Below are 25,732 nucleotides of genomic sequence, written 5' to 3' on the forward strand. Positions count from 1 at the left end.
GACAGAGTTACTGACAACATGGCAGTTTCTGACAGTAAGTCAAAACTTAAGCTGAATCCTCTAACAAAAGTACCCAACTCCCATGGCAAGAGGTAAGCAATGAATTAAGGTATTAAGGTGATAGATATATTAAGATAAAGAATTATTAAGGTGATGAATATATTAAATACTCATAAAGGCTATGGTGAAACAAATTAGAATGCTCTTAAAATATCTATTCTGTGATAGATTTAGTTATAAAACAAACATCTGAATTGAAGGTAAACACGTTTATGAAGAGAAAATATATATGTCCTTTTTCATTGGAGAGACAAAGAGTTCTTCCTGTTCTCCCAAATGAGAGGCTATTTTTGTGTGAGGGGACAGAATACCTTAGAGGGCTTAAGAAGTGGTCAGTTATAAATTAAGATATTTTGAGTGCCAGAATAAATGGAAGGATCATAAAGAAGACCTAAACCCCTAAGCAAGTCAGAGTTTAGAGAAAAGGTCTGTAGCTCAAATATGGTCAGTAAATGAAATCTGGTAAATGAGCCGTGACTAACCTTGGGCTAAAATTGGGAAGGGAGGTTTGCCTGTGACAATAGCTTTGTCAAAAGCTAACAATAGCTTTTTCTTAGTCTAGTAACAACAAATTCCAATAAACAGTAGCCACTAACGACTGAAAGTGAAAGCCTGATCATAAGAAGAAAAGCCTCTCTCCTCTCTCACAATTATCCATTTTCTTTGCCATTTTGAGAGTACTTCTCCTAGTGTCCCTGATGACGCCATTGCTACAGGAATATATTCAACCTTATAACAGCCAAATCCCTTGAGCTCATCATCCTGAATTACAAGCTGTCTTTTGAAGTAGTGACTTCCTTGTCACTGAAAGTAGTCAAGCAAAGACTAGATAAGACCACACGTAGAGTGAATTCTACATGAGATGAGAGGCTGGACTGGGTTCGGTCCAAGTCTAAGGTTCGTCGAGCCTTTGAAACATTATAAAATAAAAACACCATTTCCCATATTTTTAAAACTTTTAGTTCTACTAGTATCAAAGCTAAATGTATATTAATATAATTAATTTACAAAATGATAATTATTATAACTTTACTTTTAAATTACTTGATTATAAAGCAAACTCAGTTTTGCATAATACATTTTTATGTTCCGCAACTCACAACTTACTGTAAATCTATACAAAACTTCCCCAAAGTATAATTGTTTTTCCTCTTCTTCCAGATTTTATTTTCCTGAGGAAATGAAAGGTCACCCAGGGTTCCAAACTTTCCAGAAGTGATAGATAGACAGATAGATCATATAGATAGATAACATAGATATCTAGATAGACAATATAGATAGATAATACAGATATCTATATATATAGACAGAGATTGATCTACCTCTGTCTTTCTCATATTGCTGATAAAATACCACTTGGCAATTCAAGTCATAAAATAATCATGGGTACAAAAGTTTTGCTGTAAGGATATTCATGGTAAGAATATTTAAACTAGTTAAAAATTTTGAAACAACTTATATTTCTAACAATAGGAATAGTGTAAGGCCTACATTCTTGAACTTTGGAGTCAGATAAACCTGGATTTGAATCCCAGGACTTCCTCTTATTATGTGTGTGACTTAGGGCAAGTTATTTAATCCCTTTGAGCCTCAGTTTCCTCTTTTGTAAAATAGGGGAAATCAGATTTTTTAAGGGGTAAGGGTTATGGGCAAGGATAGGGCAGAGGTAGACCTCAGTGGCCAACATTTTCTCACTGTCCATCCCACTGGCGAGTGGCAGTAACAGGTCCCTTAGGTGGTATGACTCTTGATATATTGTGATGGTTACAGTCCTCCAGTCAGCAAAAACTGATGAATGGAACTAATATTTGCTGGTTTCAAATATACATTAATTCTTTTCATGTCTTTTCTCAGGGATAAAGATTTACTAGGATTTCTCCCATGCCAGTTACGGCACAAACAAAGGAAGTTGAGTGCTTCACAAATGCAAGGTAATGAGAATCCCCCAAAAAGGAAAACATAAACAAAAGCCCCTTAATATATCTGATCTTTTTTTATTTTCCTCTAAGAGAGTTTGGGGATTTTAAGGGTTGTTATTAGCACTGTGTTATTTGAAAGCAAAAAATAAAATGTTTAATTCAATGTCTAATTTGTAGGAAGGAAGGGGATTTACTTTTAAATAGACATCTTTCCAGAATTTAGACAGTCCTGGCCAAATATTTTTATTCAAAGAAGAACTTGTGGTAGACAAAGAAAAAAGAAAAGGAAAAAAATAAAACAAAAAAAACAAAAGAAAAACAATCAAGGAAGAACCTGTGGGTGTGGAAAAGAACAAATGCAAGGTCAAATAGAAATCAAGTAATGGCACAGCATAATCACAACTAAAGTCCCACAATTTCTCATAGAAAAATAAATTACAATGATAAAATGAGCTACACTGGCTACAGCTCATTAATCCAAACAATACATATTTATTTAAAGCCAACGGGCATGGAATAGACAAGACAGACATGGTCCCTGCCCTGACAGGAGGTCTTATAAGATAGAATTAAACCATGAATTTGTTGATTGTAACATTTAAATTACAATGTGATACAAGTTATGATAGAGGAAATACAGAGTGTTACAGGAGCATAAAAGAAAGTCTCCTCACTTAGTCTTGTCAGGTTAGGAGGGGAATCCCAGAAAAGATTGAATAATGAGGGGTAAATCAGTCAGAGACCTCAGAGGGGAGTATTCTGGGCAGAACGATTGGAATATGCAAAGGCCTAGAGAACAGGGAAAGCATGACACACTAGAAAAACTAAAAGGAAGTCAGACGCGGCTGTGTTTGGGTTCTAGAAGACTAATGCTTCACCCCTCCAACTTTAAAACCAAATGAGAAATTGACCCAGGAGACAGAAAGGAATCAAAGAATCACCTTTATTGCTGAGAAAGCTGGTTTGGAAAACACAAAAGACTGTCAAGATCAGAATTGCATTTTTAATTGTAAAACTGAGCTAACTGCCTTAATAATTAATAACTGTTTATGGCTTTATAAAACTGAGGTATTTAACCTGCATTAATATACACTGGTGCTTGTTGTAAGGGAACCCAGGATTTAATCAGGTATTGTAAAACATACAGACACAGAAATGACTGTTATGGAGGGAAACTTGTTTTATACTCACAGATCCCTAGAAATAAGGGCACAGCAAACCATGCAGAGCCACACAGGGAAGCACCAGAGTTGGTCAGGAGGCAAAGGGGTTGGGAGGGAGGGCGGGGCAAGAGCCTTTACTGTGGTTTCTGCAGGAAGGAATAAGCGAGACAGGATACGCAGGTTTAGAAATGGCTAGTTCAAATAATTTCAGTAGCTCTGGAGTGTAGGGCTGTCCCTAGTTGTCTGGCACCTGGCCCTACGGTGATTAGACAGAGAAATAGTGGCCCAGAATGTGGGAACCTGACAAGGTAGGTGGTTGGGAATATGGACTCTGGATTGGTTGGTTTGCCCATGCAAAGCATGCTCAGAGACAAGTCTCGAACTGTCTCTAGGAAATGGCTAGCTCTGGGAGGGGCAGTCCTTCCAGGATCAGCAAGGCCTCAGATGTCAAAGTGTCAGATGCGGAAACCAGAAAATGTGCTTCTTACAGTGCTTAATCCGCACAACTTTCCTGTGAGAGGTTAATTTGTACATTCTACAAGTATTTATTAAACACCTCCAGATCCCCAACAGCTGCTCCCATCCTCAATCTCAATTGATATCCTTGCTTCCTAGTTCTCTATAATCAGACAATTCTGATTCTGCAATCAGAATAGAACTACCACAGGTTCCCACCTCCATATCTACCTCCTACCAGCATCTGTACCCACAAACTGCCTACCTCCCTGTTCCACAAATGGACGTTGTACTCTTAAGCCAATCCTTCCAGTGTGGGTTAGAACCCATCCCCTCTCTCATACTCAAAGAAATAACCCAAGAAAGTGTCATGTCTCCAACACCAATCTTTTCCCCTCTTTATCATATCATTTCTATGATCACACAAAATTACTGTTATTTCCCTTTAGAAAATGTTTTGTGACCGCATTTCCCCCTCCAGCTACCACACAATTTTTTTGCTCCTCTTTACAGGAAAATGCTTCAAAAGAGATGTCACTCCTTCTCAGTCTCTTTGGCTAGGTCCTCCCCTTCTCCTAATTCCTCTTAATGCTAGCATAGCCAGAGCTCAATACTTGATCCTCTTCTCTTCGTGATCCCACTCACACCTGTAGTGATCTCATCCAGTCACAGGCTTTATCTTTTGTTTACAGTTTTATTCTTGTTTTTCAAAGGTATCAGTCTCGACATGGCCTCTTGTTTATATCCTTAGTTCTAGTCTTAGGCTTTAAATGCCATCTATGTGCCAGCAATTCCCAAATGTGTACGTCCAGCCCAGACTCATACCTAACTGCCTACTCAACATCTCCAATTGTATGTCTAGTGGAAACCTCAAACTCCACATGTCAAAAACTGAACTCCTGAGGTATTCCTCTTACTCTTTTTTTTTTATTGTGGTAAAATATACATAAAATAAAAATTACAATTGTAACCATGTTTAAGTATACATACAGGTCAGTGACATTAAATAAATTCACATTGTTCTGTAACCATCACCACCACCATCCACCTCCAGAACTTTTTCCCACACTGAGCCATTGAACTCCCTATGCTTCCCTCACCTCAGCCTCTTACTCCTAAAACTTGCTCTACCCACAACCTTCCCCTCTCAGATGATGATATTTCATCCTTCTGCTTGCTCTAGAAAAAACGTTGGCATCACCACTGACTCTTGTCTCTTACCCTACCTCTGAATCCATCAGGAAATCTCACTGGCTCTACCTTTAAAATATATCTAGAAGTGAGTCACTTGTTACCACCTCCACTGCTACACCCCTGGTCTGAGGCACTGTTATTGCTCATCCGCGATAGCCCGACCTGATACTAATCTCCCTACGTCTACCCAGCTCCTAACAATAGTCTGCTTTTCCAGCAACAGCCACAATTATGTTAAAACACAAGCCGGGTGGGGGAAGAGGGAGGAGCTGACCTAAGTAACTGAAGGTGTTTTGACTGGAATCTGTAAGACTGAACACAAAAGGACTCGTACATAAATAGCATGCTCGAGTTTGTGAAGTTGTTTCTCATAAGGGTGTAGAGGAACAATTCTGAAGCGGTTGCACATGCATAATAGGGTTAAGTAAAGAAGTGAATGGATGGTGGGAGCCAGGTTTCTCATTGTTGGGGTGGGAAGTGGCAGACAAACCAGGGGAGAAGGCTAACTAAACCAGTGGTACTGGATTAAGGTCTGAGACATCAGTGGGAACTCATGTTTAGCTGAATATGGATACAGATGGCTAGATCAAGAAGTCATTAGAGATGTATGTGTCTACGTGGGTTAGTATGCGTGCGTGTATTTCCTAGCTCTGAAGGAGGCATTAACACCCCCATAGCAACGAACATACCCAGCACCCAGATCCTGACTTCTAATGTCAGCTTCCTATACAAGAACAGAATTCCGTGGATAAATGGCTGATTCTAGGGCTTGGGCAGGAAATATACAAGATGAACCTGGGACATCTTGGAGTGCCAAAAAGTAAGGAAGTGCTCGAAAAACAAAAGGACAGGAGCCTATCAAAGGGATAAAGAAGCCAACCTGAAAGAGCTTACCACTGCCAAAGCCGGAACAATTGGAGCAAGAAAAACAAATAAAACAGTATTCAATGGTAACTCAAGGTATAAAATAAATATCTCTAAGTCCATACTGATAGAAATAAATGAATAACTGAATATAAAAAATGAAGAAGAGATCAATTTCTCTTACAAAAAAAAGAATTCCAAATGTGTTACCTCCTCCAGGAGGTGAAGCTTAATTCCCCCTTCCCCTTGTCCCTAAGCCCTCTGTCCCTTGAGTCTGGACTACCTGTTAGTGACTTGCTTCCAAGTAGAATACGGAGGAAGAATATGGAAGAGGAGAGAAGTAACTACAGTGGACAAACACGGCTTCGGCCATGTAACCACGGTTAACGTCATCCGTGGTAAGTAATGTTGATAGTGTGTAACCTTGATATAATGACGAGAACAGCACTTCACTTCTGTGGCCTTCCTCCCCCAAATCCATAACCTCAGGCTAACCATGAGGAAAATATCAGAAAAACCCAAATGGAGGGACTTCTACAAAATACTTGAACAATACTCCTCAAAACTGCCCACGTCATCAAAAACAACAAACGTCTGATAAACTATCATAGAGAAACTAAAAAGACATGACAATTAAATGTCATATGTAAATTAAATGTAATATGACAATTAAATGTAAAATGGTATCCTGGATGGGATCCTGGAACTGAAAAGGGGGCCTTAGGGGAAAACCAGTGAAATCTGAATAATGTCTGCAGTTTAGTTAATAGTACCACACTGATGTTGGCTTCTTAGATGTAACAGATGGACCGCAGGAATGTAAGATGTTAACATTAGGGAAAACTGGGTGAGAGACCTACAGGAACTCTCTGTACCTTCGCAACTATATCTAAAACCAATCTGATATAAAATTTAAAATAAATTTTAAAACATAGCCACACCTACACTCCCATTACCTCTCTGACCGCTCCTACTTCTCTTACTCTGCTCCAGCCACGCTCACAGCCTTGCTGTTCCTGGAACATGCCAGACCCATGCCCCTTAGGGCCTTTGCTCTAGTTCTTCCTTCTCTTCTCCCAGATATCCACTCCCTCACCACCTTGAAGTCTTTGCTTAAATCTCACCTATTTAATACAAGCAACTTATCCGTCAGTCCCTGAAACTCTCAATCCCCGGACCCTGCATTACCCTTTCATTTTTCCATAGCACTTACCACCTTCTAACATGTTATCTAGTTTACCTGTTTATTACATTCATATAAGGGCAGAAATCTGTGTGTTTCAGTGCACTAATATATTCTACACACCTAGAACAGCACTGACACATAGAAGACATGCAATAAATATTTGTTGATTAATCTGCATTAATGCATAGATGCCTACTAACATGCTAGAAATACTGGGAAAAATAGAAATAAGTCGAAGATGTTTCCAGCCCTAGAAAGTCACTGTTGTACATAGAGATGCCAACACTTGAATGTGATATGAAATAAGTTTTATTCTGGTGAAGTGGGGATATACTTTGTTCTGGGTTTATTTCTTCATTTGCTGATTTTACAAAATATGTGTCTAATTTTGACTCCAGTTAATTCCTTGAGAATTTCTTTGAAAAAACTCTGAGTCTGTACAAAACACAGACCTCAGAGTACTGTCAGTCTAAAGTAAGACCTGCTTCCTCTTCTGCAGCCTAGCCTCTCATCTGGAGGCTCTGCAGGAGGATCTGCGTCCAAGCTCGTCAGGTTTAGGGTGGAATTCAGTTCCTTTTGGTTGTAGGGCTGAGGTCCCCATTTCCTTGCTGGTTGTCAGCCAGGAGGTTCTCTCAGCCCCGTAAGGCTGTCTGCATTCCATTTCGCGTTGCCCTCTCCATCTTCAAACCAGCAACAGCGGGTCAAGTTCTTCTCATGCTTTCAATCTGCCTTCTCCTTCTGCCTTATCTCTCTAGATGTATAACGGAAACTGTGATTAGATTGGGGCCACTCAGATAATCCAAGATAATCTATTTTAATTACATCTGCAAACTCCTTTTTGTCATGTAAAGTAATATGTTCATAGGTTCCAGTAATTGGTGTGGACATCTTTCAAAGGTCATTTTGCCTACATGTTTGGTTTTCCACCAGTTAGTTTATTCCAGTTCAAATCTCATGGAAGGACCCCATCCTTCTTAAGAAATGTCTATTTAGTACTCACATTGCTGTCAATACTTTTTCAGAACAGTTGATCTCCAATCAACTATATTGTCTGTCCTAGTTCCATGAGACTATGTATTTATTCTTGAATAACCGTCCTAACTTGATTCCATTTCCCCAGCCTTCCAACATGCCTACAACTTCTTTAACAAGGATAAAACTGGCTCTATTGATTTACATGGAATGATGTGCACGTTAGCTAAATTGGGAATGAATCTTACCAAGCATGATGTCTATAATGAATTAAAATGTGCTGATATTGATCGTGAGTACTTTGACTTATCATTTTTATCATAAATTTTTTTATGAATATATATTTTTCTCTCAGGGACTATATAAACATGAGAAATAAACCTCACTTATTTGCCAATAGTTTCAGTGAGGTATGTGTACAAGTTATGAAATCAATTTAATGCTACAAAATAGACTCTGAAAAGTCCTGTGTGGAAACTAGAAGTGACTGTCACATTTCAATATCAAATTCAGATTATCCGTCATAATGTACATTTTGGAAGATACCTTGAAATAACAGATACAAAGGCACTGACAATTTCAAAATAACACGTTACCAAGGAAATCCAAATCGTTTGTTTCTGTGTGAATCACAATCTGAGTACAAATCTTCCTTCCATCATTTGAGTCTACCTGTATTGAATTTTAAATGCCACAACAATTTTGTTGATATTTTTAAAGCATATAGATAATGTTATCTTTGAATATACTGACATAGCAATTATTAGCCCAAGCTGATATGTTGTGTGAAATATTTATATTCAGCATATTATCTTCTGTCACCTCTCCTCACTCAACTGCCATCAGCATCAGGACCACATGTGAGTCACTATCACCAGTTAATTAAAGAGTGTCACTTGTCTCCACTAACTCTGCCCAATTTTTCTATTCTTTCATTGAAACACGGTCACATGACTAATAGCACTTACGATCCTTTAATTTTAGAGGAAATGGGGTACAACGTGGCTGTGTTATGATAATAGAATTATTAGAGGTATGGAGTGGGAAGGGGAGGGTGGATGCCAGGCAAAAATGGCAAGTCTGCATGACTGCAGTGGCTGGGAGCCTCTAGTTTGATGTTTACACCCCACTATTGCTTCTGTGGGCTGTGGGTGACTGGTGTCATGGTGCTAAGACCACTTCAAGAAGCCCAGGCCTTACCTGAGCATATCTCCAGCCCTAAAATGCTCTGATTTTAAGGACTGAATGGACTGAATGGTGTTTTAATTTTTATGTTAAATATATACTCTGTTACTTAAAATACATCTTATACCCTTGTTCTGAGTCTTAGATTTCTGTTACAGGAGATGGAAAGGTGAATTTCTCCGACTTCATAACGGTGCTGACAGATAAGAACTGCTTCCTTAAGGCTGTGGGTGAGTAGACACATTACCGAATAGAGGGCAGTTGGGTAGGTGCAATTCACTGCAAAATAAATATTATTCATTTAGGCCTCCAATCAGGAGGCAAATCAGGAATGTGTGCTCGGGAATGTGATTTACTTCTATACTGCTTCTCCAAAATAATATTTGCTAAGCAAATTGATATAGTTTTAGAAGTTTAACTTATAAGCATCAAGTTCTTCTGTGGGAGACACTACCTTTTGGCCTCTATTGAGAACACTCAGGCAGTGGTGGAGAAAAATTGGGGTTTTAATTTTAATTCCTCACCAAGTGCATGTGCTACTTTGGGAGGCACTCCTTTTACACAAGAAAAAAATTGTTTTTAGAAAAGGAACAATGCTCTCTCTCATGCAAATTTGAGTGTAGATAATTCACTGTTGCCAGAAAGTATCTTCCTCACCCTGATGAAGCCTCTGCCCTCAGTGCGAGGGCCGAGGGCCGGGGAGTCTGCTGGAGGTTAGAGAGCATGTTCTCACCTAAGGGTATAAATGGTGGAGAGTAAGCTTATTAGTCCTCTAATATTTTTATTAGTCCTCTAAAGGTTTGTTTATGACTTTCTTTAACAGGCTGCTTTGAAAAACCTAATCCTATTGGTATCATGTTTTCTAGGATAAATACATTCCAAATAACAGATACTGTACGTAGTGTTGAAAATACACCCATTCATAGGCTATGAACTATTCTTAGGATAAACAGAAGTTATGGCTTCCAGTGTCACTGTAGTAACAAGGGTTTGCCTGCAAACCAGAGATATGTTTATCAACAATTCCTTTACCTAGAACAGGACAATAGTCCTTAACATATAATTCATGTATATGTTAAATGTATCACTATATTTACTTAGAAGTCATTTAACTAAAAGTATTTTTTTAATTTCATGATTTTGTCTGTTCAGTAATAAAAATGACCTTTATACCTTTTTACGACAGAATAGATTTTTAATGTTTTTCTGTAATTCTCTAGTCCTCGACTTGGTATTAAAACTATAAACACAATAAGAAAGACTGTCAGTTTAGTACTTTTCTTTTTGATAGATGGTTTCAAGAGGCATTTTGAATCTTCCCTTTATAGTTCCAGAAAAGAAGACCTGTTTAGATTTAGCTGGCAACCCAGGGATCCTATTGTTTGAAATCCTATCAAAGCTTGTAGAGACTGCAGCCTTACCCAAAAAGGCTATAATGGAAATAGTAAGGTAAGTGACAAAGAAAGGGGCAAAAAACAAGCTTCTCAGAAGCACTGATGAGGATATTAACCAGGCAGTAACCTCTCACTAACATCCTAGTTCATGGGGTCTGCTCCAAAACAAAGGAGATTGTCTGTGGACCAGTGCTCAGTGCCCAGCGTGAGACTTGATTCCTTCCTCTCCACAGTGCTGCCTGGCTCTGGAATGACAAGGCTGACCTCAGGCCAGCTCAGGGCCCCACTGAGTGCCTAAAACAGCTAAGACAGTCCAGCCTCTCCTACCCTAGGCTAGAGAATCCCAGAGGAATAAGATTTTTCCAAGGATGATTTTGTGTGGCTATCTAGTTTGAATACAAGATCCTCCCATTCATGCTGGAACTACCAGTGGCTTTCAAGAGGTCCTCTGACTCTGGGATGAGGTACAGCAAAGTCAGGCCTCCCAAAGTAGCCTTTGGACTGGAGCAGAGCCAGAAGTAGAATGAGAATAAAGGATGAGGAAACATTCTCACACTCAAACGTGTTTATTCCAGCAAATATCACTAAAGAAAAATTTATTCAGTCCATGTTTATCATTGTAATACAGAAATTAAATGTTGCCATTCTCAATCTTTTCAACGCATACTTTCAAAGCATTCTGCTATCCCACTTAGAGAGACTTAAAAATACAGAATTCCATCAATAATGTAAAAATATCCTCTGCTCCTCAGTGGGAAATCTCTTTACACTCTCCTACACCTCTGTCAGATGTGGAACAGGGGGTACACAACATTCTATTCTTCATTCCAATTCAAAGGTGTTTATTAAGTGCCTGCTATTGGTATACAAATTTGGCACATTGTTTGACCTCTCAGCCTCAGTTTCCTCATCTATAAAATGGTGACAATAATAATACCTTATAGGGCAATTGTGGGGATTCCATGTGATAATGCAGGTGAAATTCTTAGGACATCATAAGAGCTCAATAAATGTGAGCTATTGTTATTATGTAGGAGTAATTGCAATAAGCATTAAATACATATATTATCTATTTTAATCCTCACTTCCTTAATGAGTATGTACTATTATCCCCACTTTACAGATGAAAAAAACTGAAGTCCACAGGTCAGTTAAGTAACTCACCCACGCAGAAGTGGTACCTAGATTTAGCACAGTCTGATTCCAGAACCCATGCTCTTATCCACCTCCCTCTCCTGCCCCTCACATCCTTAAGTGCTCAGCAAATGTTCGCTGATGTTGGTGGTTTTATTGTTATTATGCTTGTGGTTGTTACTTATATGCCTGATTCCTAAGGAGATCAAAAGAATCTCCTTTAATATATAGCATTTAAGGAGCTTAAAATAAATGGAGAGAAAAGCCATAAATATGTAGATAACTAAATTAAAATGCAGAGTAAAATAATGCAAAATATACACATATTACACAATTAACTGTCAAATGAGTGTCCAAGATCATTCATTAGTTTCCTGAGAAAGTGGGTCCTGGGTTGGATAATGGTAGAATTTGGTAGATATTCCTATAGTTGATTACACTATTCATTGAGCATTTCCCAAGTGCAAAGTTCTGAACAAGCACTTCACATATATTAGCTTTTCCCTAGATCACTGTCTCCTAGCTGGTCTCCCTGCTTGCACTTTTGGATCCTAACCTTTGCCCATCCCATAGTCCATTCTCAACACTCCCTCTGCCTACCCGACACCTTGACTCCCACAGCACTAATGATCCTTTTAAAACATTGTTAGGTCATGTCACTCCTCTCCTCAAAACCTTCAAAACCCTCCCATTTTCCTCAGAGTACAAGCCAAGTCTTTACGTGACTTATTGGCCTTCTGCGTGATCTGCACTCACCTGTGACCTCTTTGACTTCATCTTCCGTTACTCTGCTGGAGCCATGCTGGCCTCCTAGCTGTTCCTTCAATGTACTAGACATGTTCCCACCTCAAGGCCTTTGCACTTGCTGTTCCCTCTATCTGGAACACTATTTTCCCTGATATCCACGTGACTCACTATCTCACCACCTTCAGGTCTTTGTTCAGATGTCATCTTCTCAGTATGGTCTTCTCTGACTACCCTAATTTAACCCTGCAACCCGCCTATCATTGTCTGTCTCCCCTTGTCTGCTTTCTTTTTCTTCCCACTATTTATCAGGTTCGTACTTCTAATATATTGTATAATTTACTTATTAATTTTGTTTGTTATGTTTTCTCATGCTAGACTATAAGCTCCATGAGAGCAGGGATTTTTTTTGTGTGTCTGTTTTATTCATTGTTATATTCTCAGTGTCTAGAAAAATGCCTGGGATATCCTAGGCACTCAGCGACTATTTGTTGAATTATCTCATTTAATCCCTACTTCAACACTGTGTTCCAATATCCCATTTACCGGCAAGGTGAACGAGGCACAGAGAAGGTCAGGCTGTATATCCGGCCCAGATCCTCCGCTAGTGGAGTCTCCATCTGCCTACTGGGTAGTCCCATAGGTACCTCACACCCAAAATGCCAAAGCCTAATTCATCTCCTTCTCCCACTTCAACAAGTTCTTTCCCTTGGGTCCCTAATCTCAGTGAGTGGCTCCAGCATCTCCCCGTTTTTATCTAATTGCCTGAGCCAAAGGCCTAGGGTCATCCTCAGCTACTGCTGCTCTCTCACTCCCCACATCCATCCAATCATGACATCCTGTCTATTTCACCTCAAATACACGTACTTCCCTCTGTCCCCACAGAAACTGCCCTACTGCAGGTCATGATTCCTCACACTTGGATTACTGCAGTGTCTCCCTACTTTGTCTCTTTGCCTCCATTCTTGCCATCTCCACCTATTTTCCACATTGCCTCTAGAATAATTCAGTTATAAAATATTTATTGAGTGCCTGCCATACCAAGTACAAATCTGGTCATATCATTTACCTGCTAAAATCCCTATAAAGGCCTCGCGTGACCCTCTGAAAAAGTTCCAACGTAACATGGTATTTTCAAGGTCCTTGATGACATATCTTTGCTTAACTCAAGTCTCACCTCTTGTAACTTCCCCTATCACATCCTATCCCAAATTTGGTTCCGGTCCTCAAATACTCCATGCTCCCTAACCTCCAAGAATTTGTCTAAAATATTCTCTCCCCTGTTGTATCAGTTTCCTAGGGCTGCCAGAAAAAATGACAAGGTTAGTGGCTTAAAACAACAGAAAATATTCTCTCACAGTCTGGAGGCCAGAAGTCTTAAATCGGGGTGTCAGCAGAGCCGTGCTCCCTCCTACAACTCTAGAGGAGATGCTTCCTTGCATCTTTCAGCTCTGGTGGCTCCTGGCATTGCTTGGTTTGTGGCAGCGTCACTCCTATCTCTGCCTCCATTTTCACATGGCCTTCTTCCCGGTGTGTCTCAGACCTCCCTCTCCTTTCTTTATAATGACACCAATCACTGGTTTTAGAGCCCGCCCTAAATCCAGTATGATCTCATCTCAGATGTATTTAATTACATCTGCAAAGACCCTATTTCCAAATAAGGCCATGTTTAGGAGTACGGGGGTGGGGGGGAGGGGGTTAGGACTTGAACCTATCGTTTTGGGAAACACAATTCAACCCAATATTCCTATCTATGTTTAGTCAACTTCTTTTTATCCTTTAGCAACCAATTAGGAATCACTCCCTCTCAGAGGCCTTCTCTGACCCCCAAGTCTGGGTCAGGTCCCTTTCTAAATGTTTCTCTTTCCTTATCATACAGCACATTACATTGTTGAAATTACATGTTTAACTGGCAGTCTTTCTGCATTCAATTGCTCTGGAAGGACAGGGACCGTGTCAGGCTTATTCATCATTATTTTCCCAGCGCCCCACAGAAAGCGTGGAACATACTAATAGTTATTAAATTTATTTTCCAAGGTCATACAGCTTTTCAGTATCTAATTCAGTAGTCCAACAAGAGAATGCTTGAGGAAAAGATTTAGAAACAGACTGCATTTGATATTACAGAACAATGAGCAGGCAATTCGGCTAGAACATGATGTTTGTGAAGAGAAACAGTAGAAGATGAAGTTGGAAATGTGGACTGGATCCAGATTACAGAAAATCTACTCTGAGGTTTCCTCTGAGCAGTGAGGAGCCATTGAAAATGCTGGAGGCGGGGAGCAGTGAGGAAGAAAGGATTTGATAAAGGGGTGAAGGAAGTTTGACCTGAAAGTGGTAGGTAGAAAAGAATGTTACAAAGACAGACTGATGGCCAAGTGAGGATATGAGAGAAATAGCTCTGGCAAGAGGAGAAGGAGCTTGGAAAGTAGAGGAAGCAAAGGAAGCCCACAAAACCCAGTACCTGAGGTTTTAAGGTAAAGCAGAAAAGGGTGACTCAAGATAAACAGCAGCGTCCCTAGCCCGCACCCCATTAGAGACTAGGGACCCCCCCTCAAATAAAGGTAAATGGCAGCATATGAGTCTAAATGACTAGGAACTAACAAGTAGGAAGGTGATAGTAGAGTGGGGTGGGGAGAAGGGGAAGATTTTTAGACAAGTAATATTTGAAATGAGAGTAGGGCAGCTAAGGAGAAATGTCCCACAATAAGCTTGAAATGTAGACATAAAACATAAAAGAAAAACTGGGATGAAGATATAGGCTTAGAAACTTAATAGGAAGGAAATAAGCCATGAATCTGAATAAAATGACAAAAGAGGAAGAGGGGAGGGAGACAGAGAAAAGAGAAAAGGACAGAGGACTCAACACTGAACCATAAGGAATTCCCATATTTATGGAATGGAAAGAAAAAGAGGAATCAACAAACAAACAGTGGTAGCCACGAACCAGAATAGTGTGGAATCGAGAAGCCAGGGCCACAGCGAAATTTTTTTAAAAAGGATAGACTTTCCACCAGTATTAAATGCTAAAGTGAGTCCAGGTAAAATGAGGACTGAGTGGATAGAATTAGATTTGGTAGTTAAGAAATCATAAGTGATCTCCAGTTCCAAAAGGATGGTGGGAGGAAAGCCAAATTCTAGAGGGTTTAAAAATAGCAGTCAGGTTAAACATATGAAAATAAATGCTTTAACCTCATCTCCCTTCTGAAGAGAGATTGTTTGGACTCAAACATAACTGAGGATGAGGGTGTCATAATAAAAATGGGATTACATGGAAGTCCACTTACTGAATGGTGAGACCCCACCAGCCACCTTCCCCTTCCCTAGGACTCCATTCGGGGAAATTGAATAGCCCAAGAGAAAAAACCCACAGATATTTGCAGTTAAAAGGTCCCTTAATGAAACAAGGCTCCAACCAGTTACCTGACGGTGAAATTCCCACTCAGTAAGACCCACCACCCCAGAGAGCTTGCACTTGGCCTCAAAGAGTGCTGACTCTCACTCTTCAACATGACAGACATCCAAAGATCAAGAGATATTTAAGGAAAACCTGTGTTATTAGAGAAAGACTAAAACAGGAGGGAAGGAGGGAAAAGAGCAAGAGAGGAAGGGAGAGGAAAGCATCAGTTATAAATATAACCTGGTATATAATCATCAAGCAAGGAGTTTAGTTTTGGGGAAAGGGGACACTATAGAGCAGCAGTTCTCAAACTTGAGCACGCATCAGGATGACCGGGAGCGACTTTTAATTCTACTAACAATTGTCACCCCAATAAATTAAAAAATAAAAAAAAATTAAAAAAAAAAAAAAAAAAAACACATTGCTGGGCCCCAGGGTGTCTGAGTCAGTAGATTTGTGTGAGGACCAAGAATTTGTATTTCTAGCAAGATCCCTCCCGGGGCTGCTGGTTTGAGGACCACATGCAGAGCCATAGAGTATGCAGAGAATACTTTAAGGGAAAGGAAAGGTAAGCCTTGAAGGACCTGGTAGGAATTAAATTACACTAAAAGAAATGAGCATTGTTGAATAACTATGGTGTACCCCTGCAACTAATATAATATTGTATGTTAGCTATATTTTTAATAAAAATCTTAAAAAATAAAGAAATGACCTATCAAGCCATGCAAAAACATGGAGGAAACTTAAATGCACATTACTAAGTGAAAGAAACCAGTCTAAGGCTACATACTATATGATTCCAACTATAGAACATTCTGGAAAGATTATGAAGACAGTAAAAAGATCAGTGGTTGCCCAAGGTTAGAGGAGAGGGAGGGATAAATAGGCAAAGCACAGAGGATTTGTAGCAGTGAATTACTCTGTAGATACATGTCATTATACATAGACTGCATTATGTATTATACATAGAATTATATCAAAATATAACGTACACCACCATATAATGTACAACACCAAAAGTGAACTCTAAAGTAAATTATGAACTTTGGGTGACAATGATGTGTCAGTGTAGGTTCATCAATTACAATAAATGTACCCGTCTGGTGGGAGATGATTATAATGAGGGAGGCTCTGTGTGTGTGTGTGGGGGGGGGCAGAGGTTTGTGGAAACTCTCTGTAGTTTCCACTCTATTTTGCTATGAACCTAAAGGGCTCTAAAAAGTAAAGTCTATTTAAAAAATTTAAAAAAAAAAAGAAATGGGCATTACATTAGTTTCAGCGGTGAGTGAGAACATTACGATGGTTGGGTTCAAGGCTAGTGAAGGACATATCTGATTATAAACCAGACTCCAATCAGAACAGTATCAGCGTATCTCCTAGCCAACCTGCTGCAGCTCCAACATTTAGAGAGTTCTTTCCCTCTTCCTGAGAGGAAAAGAAAGGTTGCCTGTCACCATCCCAGAGAGAAGTGAAGCCTCTTGTTGCTGTAATAGAAATAAATCTGCCTGCATAATAATGAGAAGCAAGGTTCTGCATCTGGTTCTCTGGGACAGCAAGAAAAGACCCTCCTTTGCTCGGCATACTGGGAAGTGAGGTCTTCCACCTTGGCCCTGAGACCCCCATCACAGCAAAGCACTGAGAAACAAGTCCTTCCACCGCAACACAGCTACAAAGAGAAGTCCACTGTCCCAGCAGCAAGAAGGAATCTGACCTGTCATTGATATTTAAGGCGTGCATGTTTGTAAATCAGATGTTTATACCTGTGGGGATGTTTGTACTGTGAATTAGAATCCCTTACCATATATAACCTGCTTTGCTTATTCTTGAAGAATTTATATTTAAAATACATAGTAACATATCTCCTAGATCTGTTCATATACTCGTACATGTGCGTGCGCAGGCACGCACACACACCCACACACCCACCCACACACAGATTGCAAAGAATAGCAATCAATCAATAGTGATTTACTGTGGATAGTATGATTATTATTGGTAATATTTTCTTCTTTATAATTTTCTATATGTTCCAAATTCTCTGTAATGAGAATTTCTTTTAATTAAAAAAAAAAAGTTGTATTTTAAAACCTAACACAAAGTAGTATAATAATAGGTATGATTAATATTTGTATTCAAGCTGGTACCACTTAAGGGCTTGTCAAAGATCATAATTGATAGGTATTTTTCTAGACAAGGCTGGGGGGTCTTGGGGTCTTGGGAACAAGGAAGTAAGCCAAAGCCCAAGGACTAGATATATTTTAATAGTCAAATGGCCTGTGGCAACTATCATAGATGTTCTGTAAATGTCACAGAAACAGGGACTCAATAAATAATAGTGAATGAATATGCAAATTAAATTTAAAATAAATTTATTCAGCATGTATAACTTGCAAGTTGACTTTTTTTTTTTTCTATTTGTCTATCAGGCACTTTTTCAATAGAACTGTAGTACTTTTTATCCATTTCTGGGTTATTTTTTTTTTAGCTATTTCCGAAGACAATTCCAGGAAACCACCTCGGGAATATTGAGGAATCCCTATGCTCTGGGTTATGGAAAAAGGAGATTTAGCAGGCCAGACATATATACACCTCTGAGCTCAAGCACGGATGCCTTTGCTAATGCCGCCCGGATTGCAATAATGAAAGAAAAGGATTTATTTAAATTTCTTGAAGCGCTCAAGAGTAAGAGCCATTTGTCCTTTCCCCACTGTTGTAAAGGATTTATTTGTATATTACGGGTCAGAAATAAATAGTAGAGGCCACGTGCTGTAAGAGCAGAAGCATGGCCTATTCTGAGTGACTGGTCTCTGTCACCCAGATCTCATTTGAAAGCCAATGTATGTATTACCTGAATCCTCAGACAGCTAAATGAAGCTGAGAGTCTGTGGAGGGTGTGGGGTGGGCACAAGGGAGTGAAGAAAGGGGGTCAAGGCACTGAGGGGAAGAATGGACAAAGCAATGTGGGCACATGTATGTCTTTCATGTGAATTTCTTCTTGTATTATTTGTGATACCATTTTTTTAATATATTTTTAGGATGCAATCCTCCTTCAGAAAACCCTTATTCAAAAATACCCGTCTCTCCACTGTTTCCTAATGTGGATGGGGTGGTGATGGGAAAGCCACTCAAAGACACACAGAAATTAGAAATGCTAAGGAGAAAGGAACCTCTGAATTTCTTTGAGAACTATTTTTTCCAAAAAAGAGATTGGAAAACACAGGTGAGATTTAGATTATGTCACATCAGTTAATTTAAATACTTAGGTGTTTAAGTTCTAACTTAGAACTAGTAACATGCTTTTTAATGACAAATATTTTTAGTCATTATATTTCAAACCAGATTCCATAGACATATTCCTATTTAAACCCAGGTATAAATATTTCATTTAATTTCAACAAATAGTTCATCTTACTGAAAAATACAATCCTAGGTTTGGGGTTGTGTGGGGGGAGGCATGTAAGAATAATAATAAAAAGGCTCCCAGGTCCTACCTCCAACTGCTCTCCCATCAATTCAGGAACCAGAAGTTGCATGTTGGTCTCCTTTAACTGGCTCTAGATCATCGTTGGGCCAGACACCATGGGATGAGAGGACCAGGTCCACAATCCAAAGGAGCAATTTGTGATGGGGGACCATCCTGCCCTTGGACTGGAACCCCAATTATAGTCCCAGCTGCACCTTCTGACCCTACTTCAAGCTTTGTTGCCTCTAATCTATTTGCCCCCCTCCCAAGATATACTTTATCATCATGAGTTTCAAGGTGATACTCTAGCTGATACTCTAGCAGGCAAGTAAGCCCTAGCTTCTGGACATTCTCTCAGGAAGCTGTTACCCCAGGTTTGTCACAGTCCTCCTAGCCTGAGAAACAAGATCAAGATTTGACTGGAGACCAGCCCACCCTGTGAGGAATCTCTGGGTTCCAGAGGTCCATGTGTCCTTCACATCCCTATGAAACCCCTAGAGGGTCCCTCCAGGCATAGGGTTTAAGAGTCCAGATGCTGGAGGAGGGAGGAAAAATGGAGAGTTGCTAATCAATGGGCATAAAGTCTCAGTTATACAAGATGAATAAGTTCTAGAGATCTGCTGGACAACATTGTGCATATAGTTAACAATACTGTATTGTACACCAAAAAATGTGTTAAGAGGGTAGATCTGCATTTACAGCCGGAGTACAGATGGTGCTCTGTAGAGGGCACATTCATTGTCAGTACTTTGTGATGGCTTGGGAAGTTTAGGTGAAAATGGATTTGGCTCCTCTCTACCCTCCTTATCTATTCCCCATATAAACAATCTTCCGGTCTATACTTAAGAGTTCTTACCAGAAGAAAACAAATTTAAAAAAAAAAGTCCCAGAGAAGTATCACGATCACAAATGACTACCAGTTAAGACTTTGTCTTTATCTCTCCTGATAAAGTCACACCCCCAGGCAAATATCATTGACAAGATGGAAATAAGAAGACATTTATACCCTGTTAAACTTATTTCCTAACATTAAACCCTCCACCTGTGGTATTTATCTATTTATTGTCAAGCTCTCCAACTAGAATATAAGGATTCTAATTTTTTAAATAATTTTCAGATATATGTTCTTTAAGGGAGACACACCTAAAATATGGTACAGAAAGCTTTAAAGGGACAGAAAAAGCTATATCGGGCAAATACAAATCAAAATAAGCTTGAATTGATATATTAGTATGGGGAAAGTAAAATTTAAGGAAAACATAACTGAAGATAAAGATGATAAAGATGCTATTAAACATTTTTAAAAGTCATCAGGAAGATATAACTATCCTGGACCTGAGTGCACCTATCAAATTGACAGATAAAGTGATAATTAACAGAAATATAAGAATTAACTTTAGACTTTTTAAGGCATTATACATGCCTTAAAATTTCTCTTTTTTACCCAATGTATGCATAATTGCTAAATGAATAGGCAAATCCATAATCACAGGGAGATTTTTATCATGCATCTCCAGAAAATAATAAAGCAGATCGAAACAAGGAAATCAACTCCTCTTACAAAAAATTTAACGGTTAAGGAAGAGAGAGATGTGGAATTATAGCTTAATGTAGAATCAGAGTCTAGAAAAAAATTGCTTCAGGACATGGGTGACTTGAGCACCTTTGTAGCCAGGAGGAAGGACCCTTATAAAGCTGTGGTCCTCAATCTTGGCTGCATAATAGAATCACCATGGGAACGCTTTTAAAAACAACCTCATGCCCAGGCCACAACCTGGTCCTATTAAACCAGATCTCTGGGAATGGGGCCTATACCTCAGTATTTTCTAAAGTTCCAACACGTACCCAAAGCTGGAAACCACTGCTCAAGAAAAAGATTAACTGAGCAGGAAAGGAGCAGGACTGGCTACATAATTTGCAGGGGCCAGTGCAAAATAAAAATGTAGGCCCCTGGTCCAAAAATAATTAATGATATAAAGACAGCAACCGTGGAACATTAAACCAAATTCAGAGCCCTTCTAAGTCCAAGGTCCTGTGTAACTGCATAGATCACATGCCCATGAAACTGGCCCTGGAAAGAGAAAAATTATAGGCATAATGTCCAAGAGGCAAATAAAGATACAGGGGGAGACTTTGGCCTTGAAAAATCAGGAAAACCTCATATGTAAGAGGGAAGGAGGAAAACACAGGTTAAAGGATGGAGAAATGCCAAGGTGGAAAGAAGAGTTAATTCATATTCGATAGCCTTGAAGCGACAAGATCATTAGCTAAGGGAGTTAGAAGGTCTGGTTTCCCAGCAGCCACTATGAAGACTAAGAAAGCTGCCAGCAAATGAAGAAAAGTAATGTCACATGTGTGGTGTCAGATGGGGGCTATCACTTCATAAGGTATATAATGTATAATCATTGTGTTGTACATCTGAAACTAACAACATTTATGTCAATTGTAATTGAACATTTTTAAAATATATTTTTTAAAGTAATGTCAAATAATACTGAGGGCCTGGATGAAATTAGGTAATATACATTTTCAAAGAAAGCAATCAGCATATTTTCATGATTTCCACCAGCATTGTTCAGCAGCCCAGGAACAGAGAAAAGAGATGACTAGTTTCCGTGAGAAGCCTGGAAGTAGTATAGATTGCACTCTGTAGAGGGCAGGCGCATTCATTGTCAGTACTTTGTGATGGCTTGGGATATTTGGGAGAGAATGGATCTGGCTCCTCTGTACCCTCCATATCTATTCCACATATAAACAATCTTCTGGTCTATCCTTCTCTTATGAGGAGGCTTCATCATTTTGAAAGAGAATTTGCTAAATGCCCATTTACACAAGGGACAATACCAGGTGCCCCAAAACAACTGACAACTGGTTGAGCAATAACCTTATAAATCATGTGCAAACCCTTTCATAATACAATATACTTCTGTTTATTATGTGTTTGCTGTATATACTATCAAACTAAAATATATCGCTAATGTTTTTTAAATGTGCATAAAGGCAGCAAATATAAAGCCTGTCGACATTGCCATGAGCTATCCAACTGACATCCTCATCATTGACCAAATACTCAAGAAAAAGCAGAATTGGACAGTGACTGATGCAGCTGCCATTAAACAGCACGTGAGTTCTCATTGTGGAATCCCTTCCCAGAAAGCGTTGACAAAAATACTTCCCACTTCAATACTACAACCATAAAAACGAATTTTTTTCCTGCTCTGTGTCTTTAAAATAAGATCATTTCTCATTTTTACCCATTGTGACGACATTTCTTGCTCTATAATCCAATGGATTCAAATGTTAACTGTTACAGTTCATCCTGCCAATCACCTATGGAGCTATACCCAGTATCATTTCTGGGATATTCTCTTGTTTCATGCTGGAAATAGCAACTAGTTAAGGTACTAAGCCGCCAGTCACAGTGAGTGGTGCAGTCAGTGAATCAGGATAAGTGAAAGCAGCTAAAAAAAATAATCAGAATAGTGTAAGTGGGCTTCCTAGGTGCCAGGTGCTGTGCTCTACAAGTTCTCTACAGGTACTAATTCATTTACTTACCACAACAATCCTTGCAGGCAGGCACTGTTATCATTCCTTATCATTTACAGCTATGCACAGAGAGGTTTAGTGACTTGCAAATGCACACAGCTAGGAAGTAACAGAGCCAGAATTATCCTGGGCGGCATGGCTCCAGAATCCACACTTTTAACTAAAACTCTATGCTGCCTGTCTACTTTGTGTCCTGACCTCTTAGCGACCTTTGTACTCCACAGAGACAGAATGGGGTGTATTTATTTTATGTCCTGCCTTCTGCCGTTGACACTAATGATCACGCTCTCCGTGACACTTCCTACTTCCTTGGTCTTTACCACACTGCACCTTCAATTCTTCCTGTAGCCGTGTCCTTTCCTCTCCTACTTCCTGAGTGTTCATCCCTAAGTCTTGATATTTCCTAGTTTTCTATTCTCAATCCTACTGCTCTTCTCATATACTCATCCACTCGTTTGTTCAGTAAATATTTATCCAGTGTTAACAAAGTTCTGGGATTAGAAGATACCAGGGAGACAAAAACACAGTTCCTATCCTCAGTGAGCTTAGAGTAAGGGTAGAAGACATAGAGAAGGAAATGAGCAGTCGTACGTAATACATTGGGATCAGTGGAGCTATGGGTGGTCAGTGCTGCATGCCACAGAATGCAAAGGAGTGGGCTCCCATCCTGTCTCGTCATGGCACGTATTCACATTGGATTGAATGGAGGCTCCTTACAGCCAGAGGCCTCCAGCCTGGAGCACCAGCTGCCCCAAGGGCTAAGAAGCCTGGGAAGCTCAATACTTCGGCATACCTGTAATCCAGGCGCAGCGGAACATTTGGGATCTCTGTATGAAGTGAAGGAAAAGCTAGGATGAGTATTCTTTGGACTATCAATCTACCTTCTTTCAGCTGCCACCTGTATAGTGATAACTCATCAATCTGTCACTAGCCTAGACTTCTTTCCAGTACTTCTCTCTAATCTCACTGACGGCCTGATGAACCTTTTACCTTGCTGTCTCATAGCATATCAAACTTGACATGGCCACACCAAACTCATCAAGTTGGTTCTTCCTCAGGGATTCTGTATCTCAGAATTGATACCACCATCTACCCAGTTACTGAAACTAGAAGGCCAGGAGCCATTCTTAACTTATACATTTTCCTCATTCCTCACATCCACCAATGGCTACCATCATTCTCTTGTAGATTTTTCATACCTGTCCCCTTTGCTCCATCCTAGCACTACTACCTGAACCGCGGTCCTCCTTAGCTCTAGCCTGAATGCCAACCGCCAGCCTCAGATCCCTACCTCGTAGCTGCTCCCCTCCACTCATTCTACACACAGCTGCTAACGATCTGACGTGAAAGTCCAGCTGTGTCACTGTCCTACTTAAGAATGAATGCTTCCCCGATGGCAGGGTTTTTCAGCTGTATTTTCTGCTCCATACACTAAGGGATTTATCTCATGTCAATTATTAACAGCGGCTCACTACAGCATGATTCTTCACTGAGGAAAGGGCTCTCCCCAGCCTCGCTGAGACCAAGTCTAAGGGACTGATTACAGCAGACAGCGCTTTGCCTACCTTGCCTTCATCACTCCCTCCCGTTTTAAACTTGACACTGTAGCAACACCAAAGTGCTTGCACGCTCCCCCCACTAACTCCAGGATGATTATTGCCTTTGAGCCTTTGCTTATGCTGCCCCTCTCCCTGGAACACCGTACCCTCACCACTCACTCCCTCAATGTGACCAAATCCTTGAGGACCTACTCAGCTCAGCATCTTCTCCCTCCCTGCCCTAGGGTGGACTAAAAGCCATCCTTGGCCTTCAGAGTCTATCCAGACTAGTCTATCCTAGTCTATCTCCATCCCACATTTCCTCTTTGTTTTAGTCTATAGTGTTTTTAATATTCTTATCACATTTTTTATCTCATTATCTCATTATGAAAAGTAATACATATTCACTGTCCATCAACTCCTAACTCAAAATGGCCTCAAGAGGCACTAACCAACGGTATAAACTCAGTTACTTTCTAGTAGCCTGGGAACATAAATAACTCTGGGGATCTCTAGAATTGTGGTCCACAAATCCAAGATGTTTTAAGGTAACTACTGTAAACTTCTGTTCTCTCACTGCAGGTGAAGAGAGCTACAGAGACCTGTAACTTAGGAATTGCCCTTGAGCACCGGAAAGAAATGCTAAACCTCTGGCGGAAGATCCGAGGGGATTTGATCGGAATAGACACTAAAAATGAGTCCTTTTATGACACCTTTTCTACTTATACATGGTCTTGGAATGTTTGCCAAGAATTACTTTCTCCAAAGGACTTAAGGTTATATGATGCCTATGTGAATAGAAATTCCTTCCACAACTCTCCATTCTCTTCCTCTTCAGATGTCAGTGAATGTGACATAGAGACAGGAAGAAAAAGAAAACGAAAAGGTTTCAAAGGGTTTCGACAATGAAATTTCTACATTTTCTAAGCAGCTCATTGCAAACTACTTTTTCACAGATATGAAAGTTATGGTTCCTTGCTTCTGTCTAGTACATTCTTAGCAGCTGGAAATGTTGACATCTTGAATTCTGACCAGTAAAAAAGTTTAAGTCAAAATATGGTTTCCCTTTCCTAATTCTTACTAGTAAATAGATCCCTTCTGTTATTTCTCTAGCAACCAGCTGCACTATGCTGCCCCCACCTGACTCAAAACTGCTGGGACGGAAGGAGAAACAATGAAAGCATGCACTTAGCACCACGCAGGGCTGCCCTTGAGAGCTTGTGAAGGCCCTCCCAGCCCAGCAATAAGCATCTGAGTTCAAGTGACTGTAAGTGGCGTTAGGGTTTTTATTATTTGTGAAAGTGGCCAGAGGCAGCGGATGACAATGATCTTTCAGTTTCAGGGACTATAATACCATCCCCCAGGGAGTCCTGATTCAATTTGACTGCTCCTAAGGCTCCTTCAGACCAGTCTTCACATCATACCTTCAGACCACTCTCTTGGAATACTCTTAAAAATAGCTGATCTCATCCATTACACTTGTTCTTGAATGCATTTAATTAAAAATCACATTG

At 39.8% G+C, this 25,732-nt stretch overlaps 1 protein-coding gene across 1 annotated transcript; it reads left to right on the forward strand.

Moving 5' to 3' along the window:
- Positions 1 to 25,273, forward strand: EFCAB3 (EF-hand calcium binding domain 3). Its single transcript, XM_033091128.1, has 9 exons — positions 1 to 92; positions 1,915 to 1,991; positions 7,963 to 8,106; positions 9,158 to 9,229; positions 10,328 to 10,448; positions 18,157 to 18,353; positions 18,707 to 18,891; positions 22,135 to 22,257; positions 24,801 to 25,273. The coding sequence occupies exons 1-9, from the start codon at positions 19 to 21 to the stop codon at positions 25,125 to 25,127; spliced, it is 1,320 nt and encodes a 439-aa protein (XP_032947019.1). The 5' UTR covers positions 1 to 18; the 3' UTR covers positions 25,128 to 25,273.
- The last annotated feature ends 459 nt before the right edge of the window (positions 25,274 to 25,732 follow it).

Source organism: Rhinolophus ferrumequinum, chromosome 21, assembly GCF_004115265.2.
Source record: "Rhinolophus ferrumequinum isolate MPI-CBG mRhiFer1 chromosome 21, mRhiFer1_v1.p, whole genome shotgun sequence".
Classification (NCBI taxonomy): domain Eukaryota; kingdom Metazoa; phylum Chordata; class Mammalia; order Chiroptera; family Rhinolophidae; genus Rhinolophus; species Rhinolophus ferrumequinum.

Excerpts from the sequence above, each read along its gene's own strand:
- EFCAB3 (XM_033091128.1), top strand. The coding sequence starts at position 19 with ATGGCAGTTTCTGACAGTAAGTCAAAACTTAAGCTGAATCCTCTAACA. Across the intron at positions 93-1,914 it reads CCCAACTCCCATGGCAAGAG|GGATAAAGATTTACTAGGAT; the intron begins GTAAGCAATGAA and ends GTCTTTTCTCAG. Across the intron at positions 8,107-9,157 it reads AAAATGTGCTGATATTGATC|GAGATGGAAAGGTGAATTTC; the intron begins GTGAGTACTTTG and ends TTTCTGTTACAG.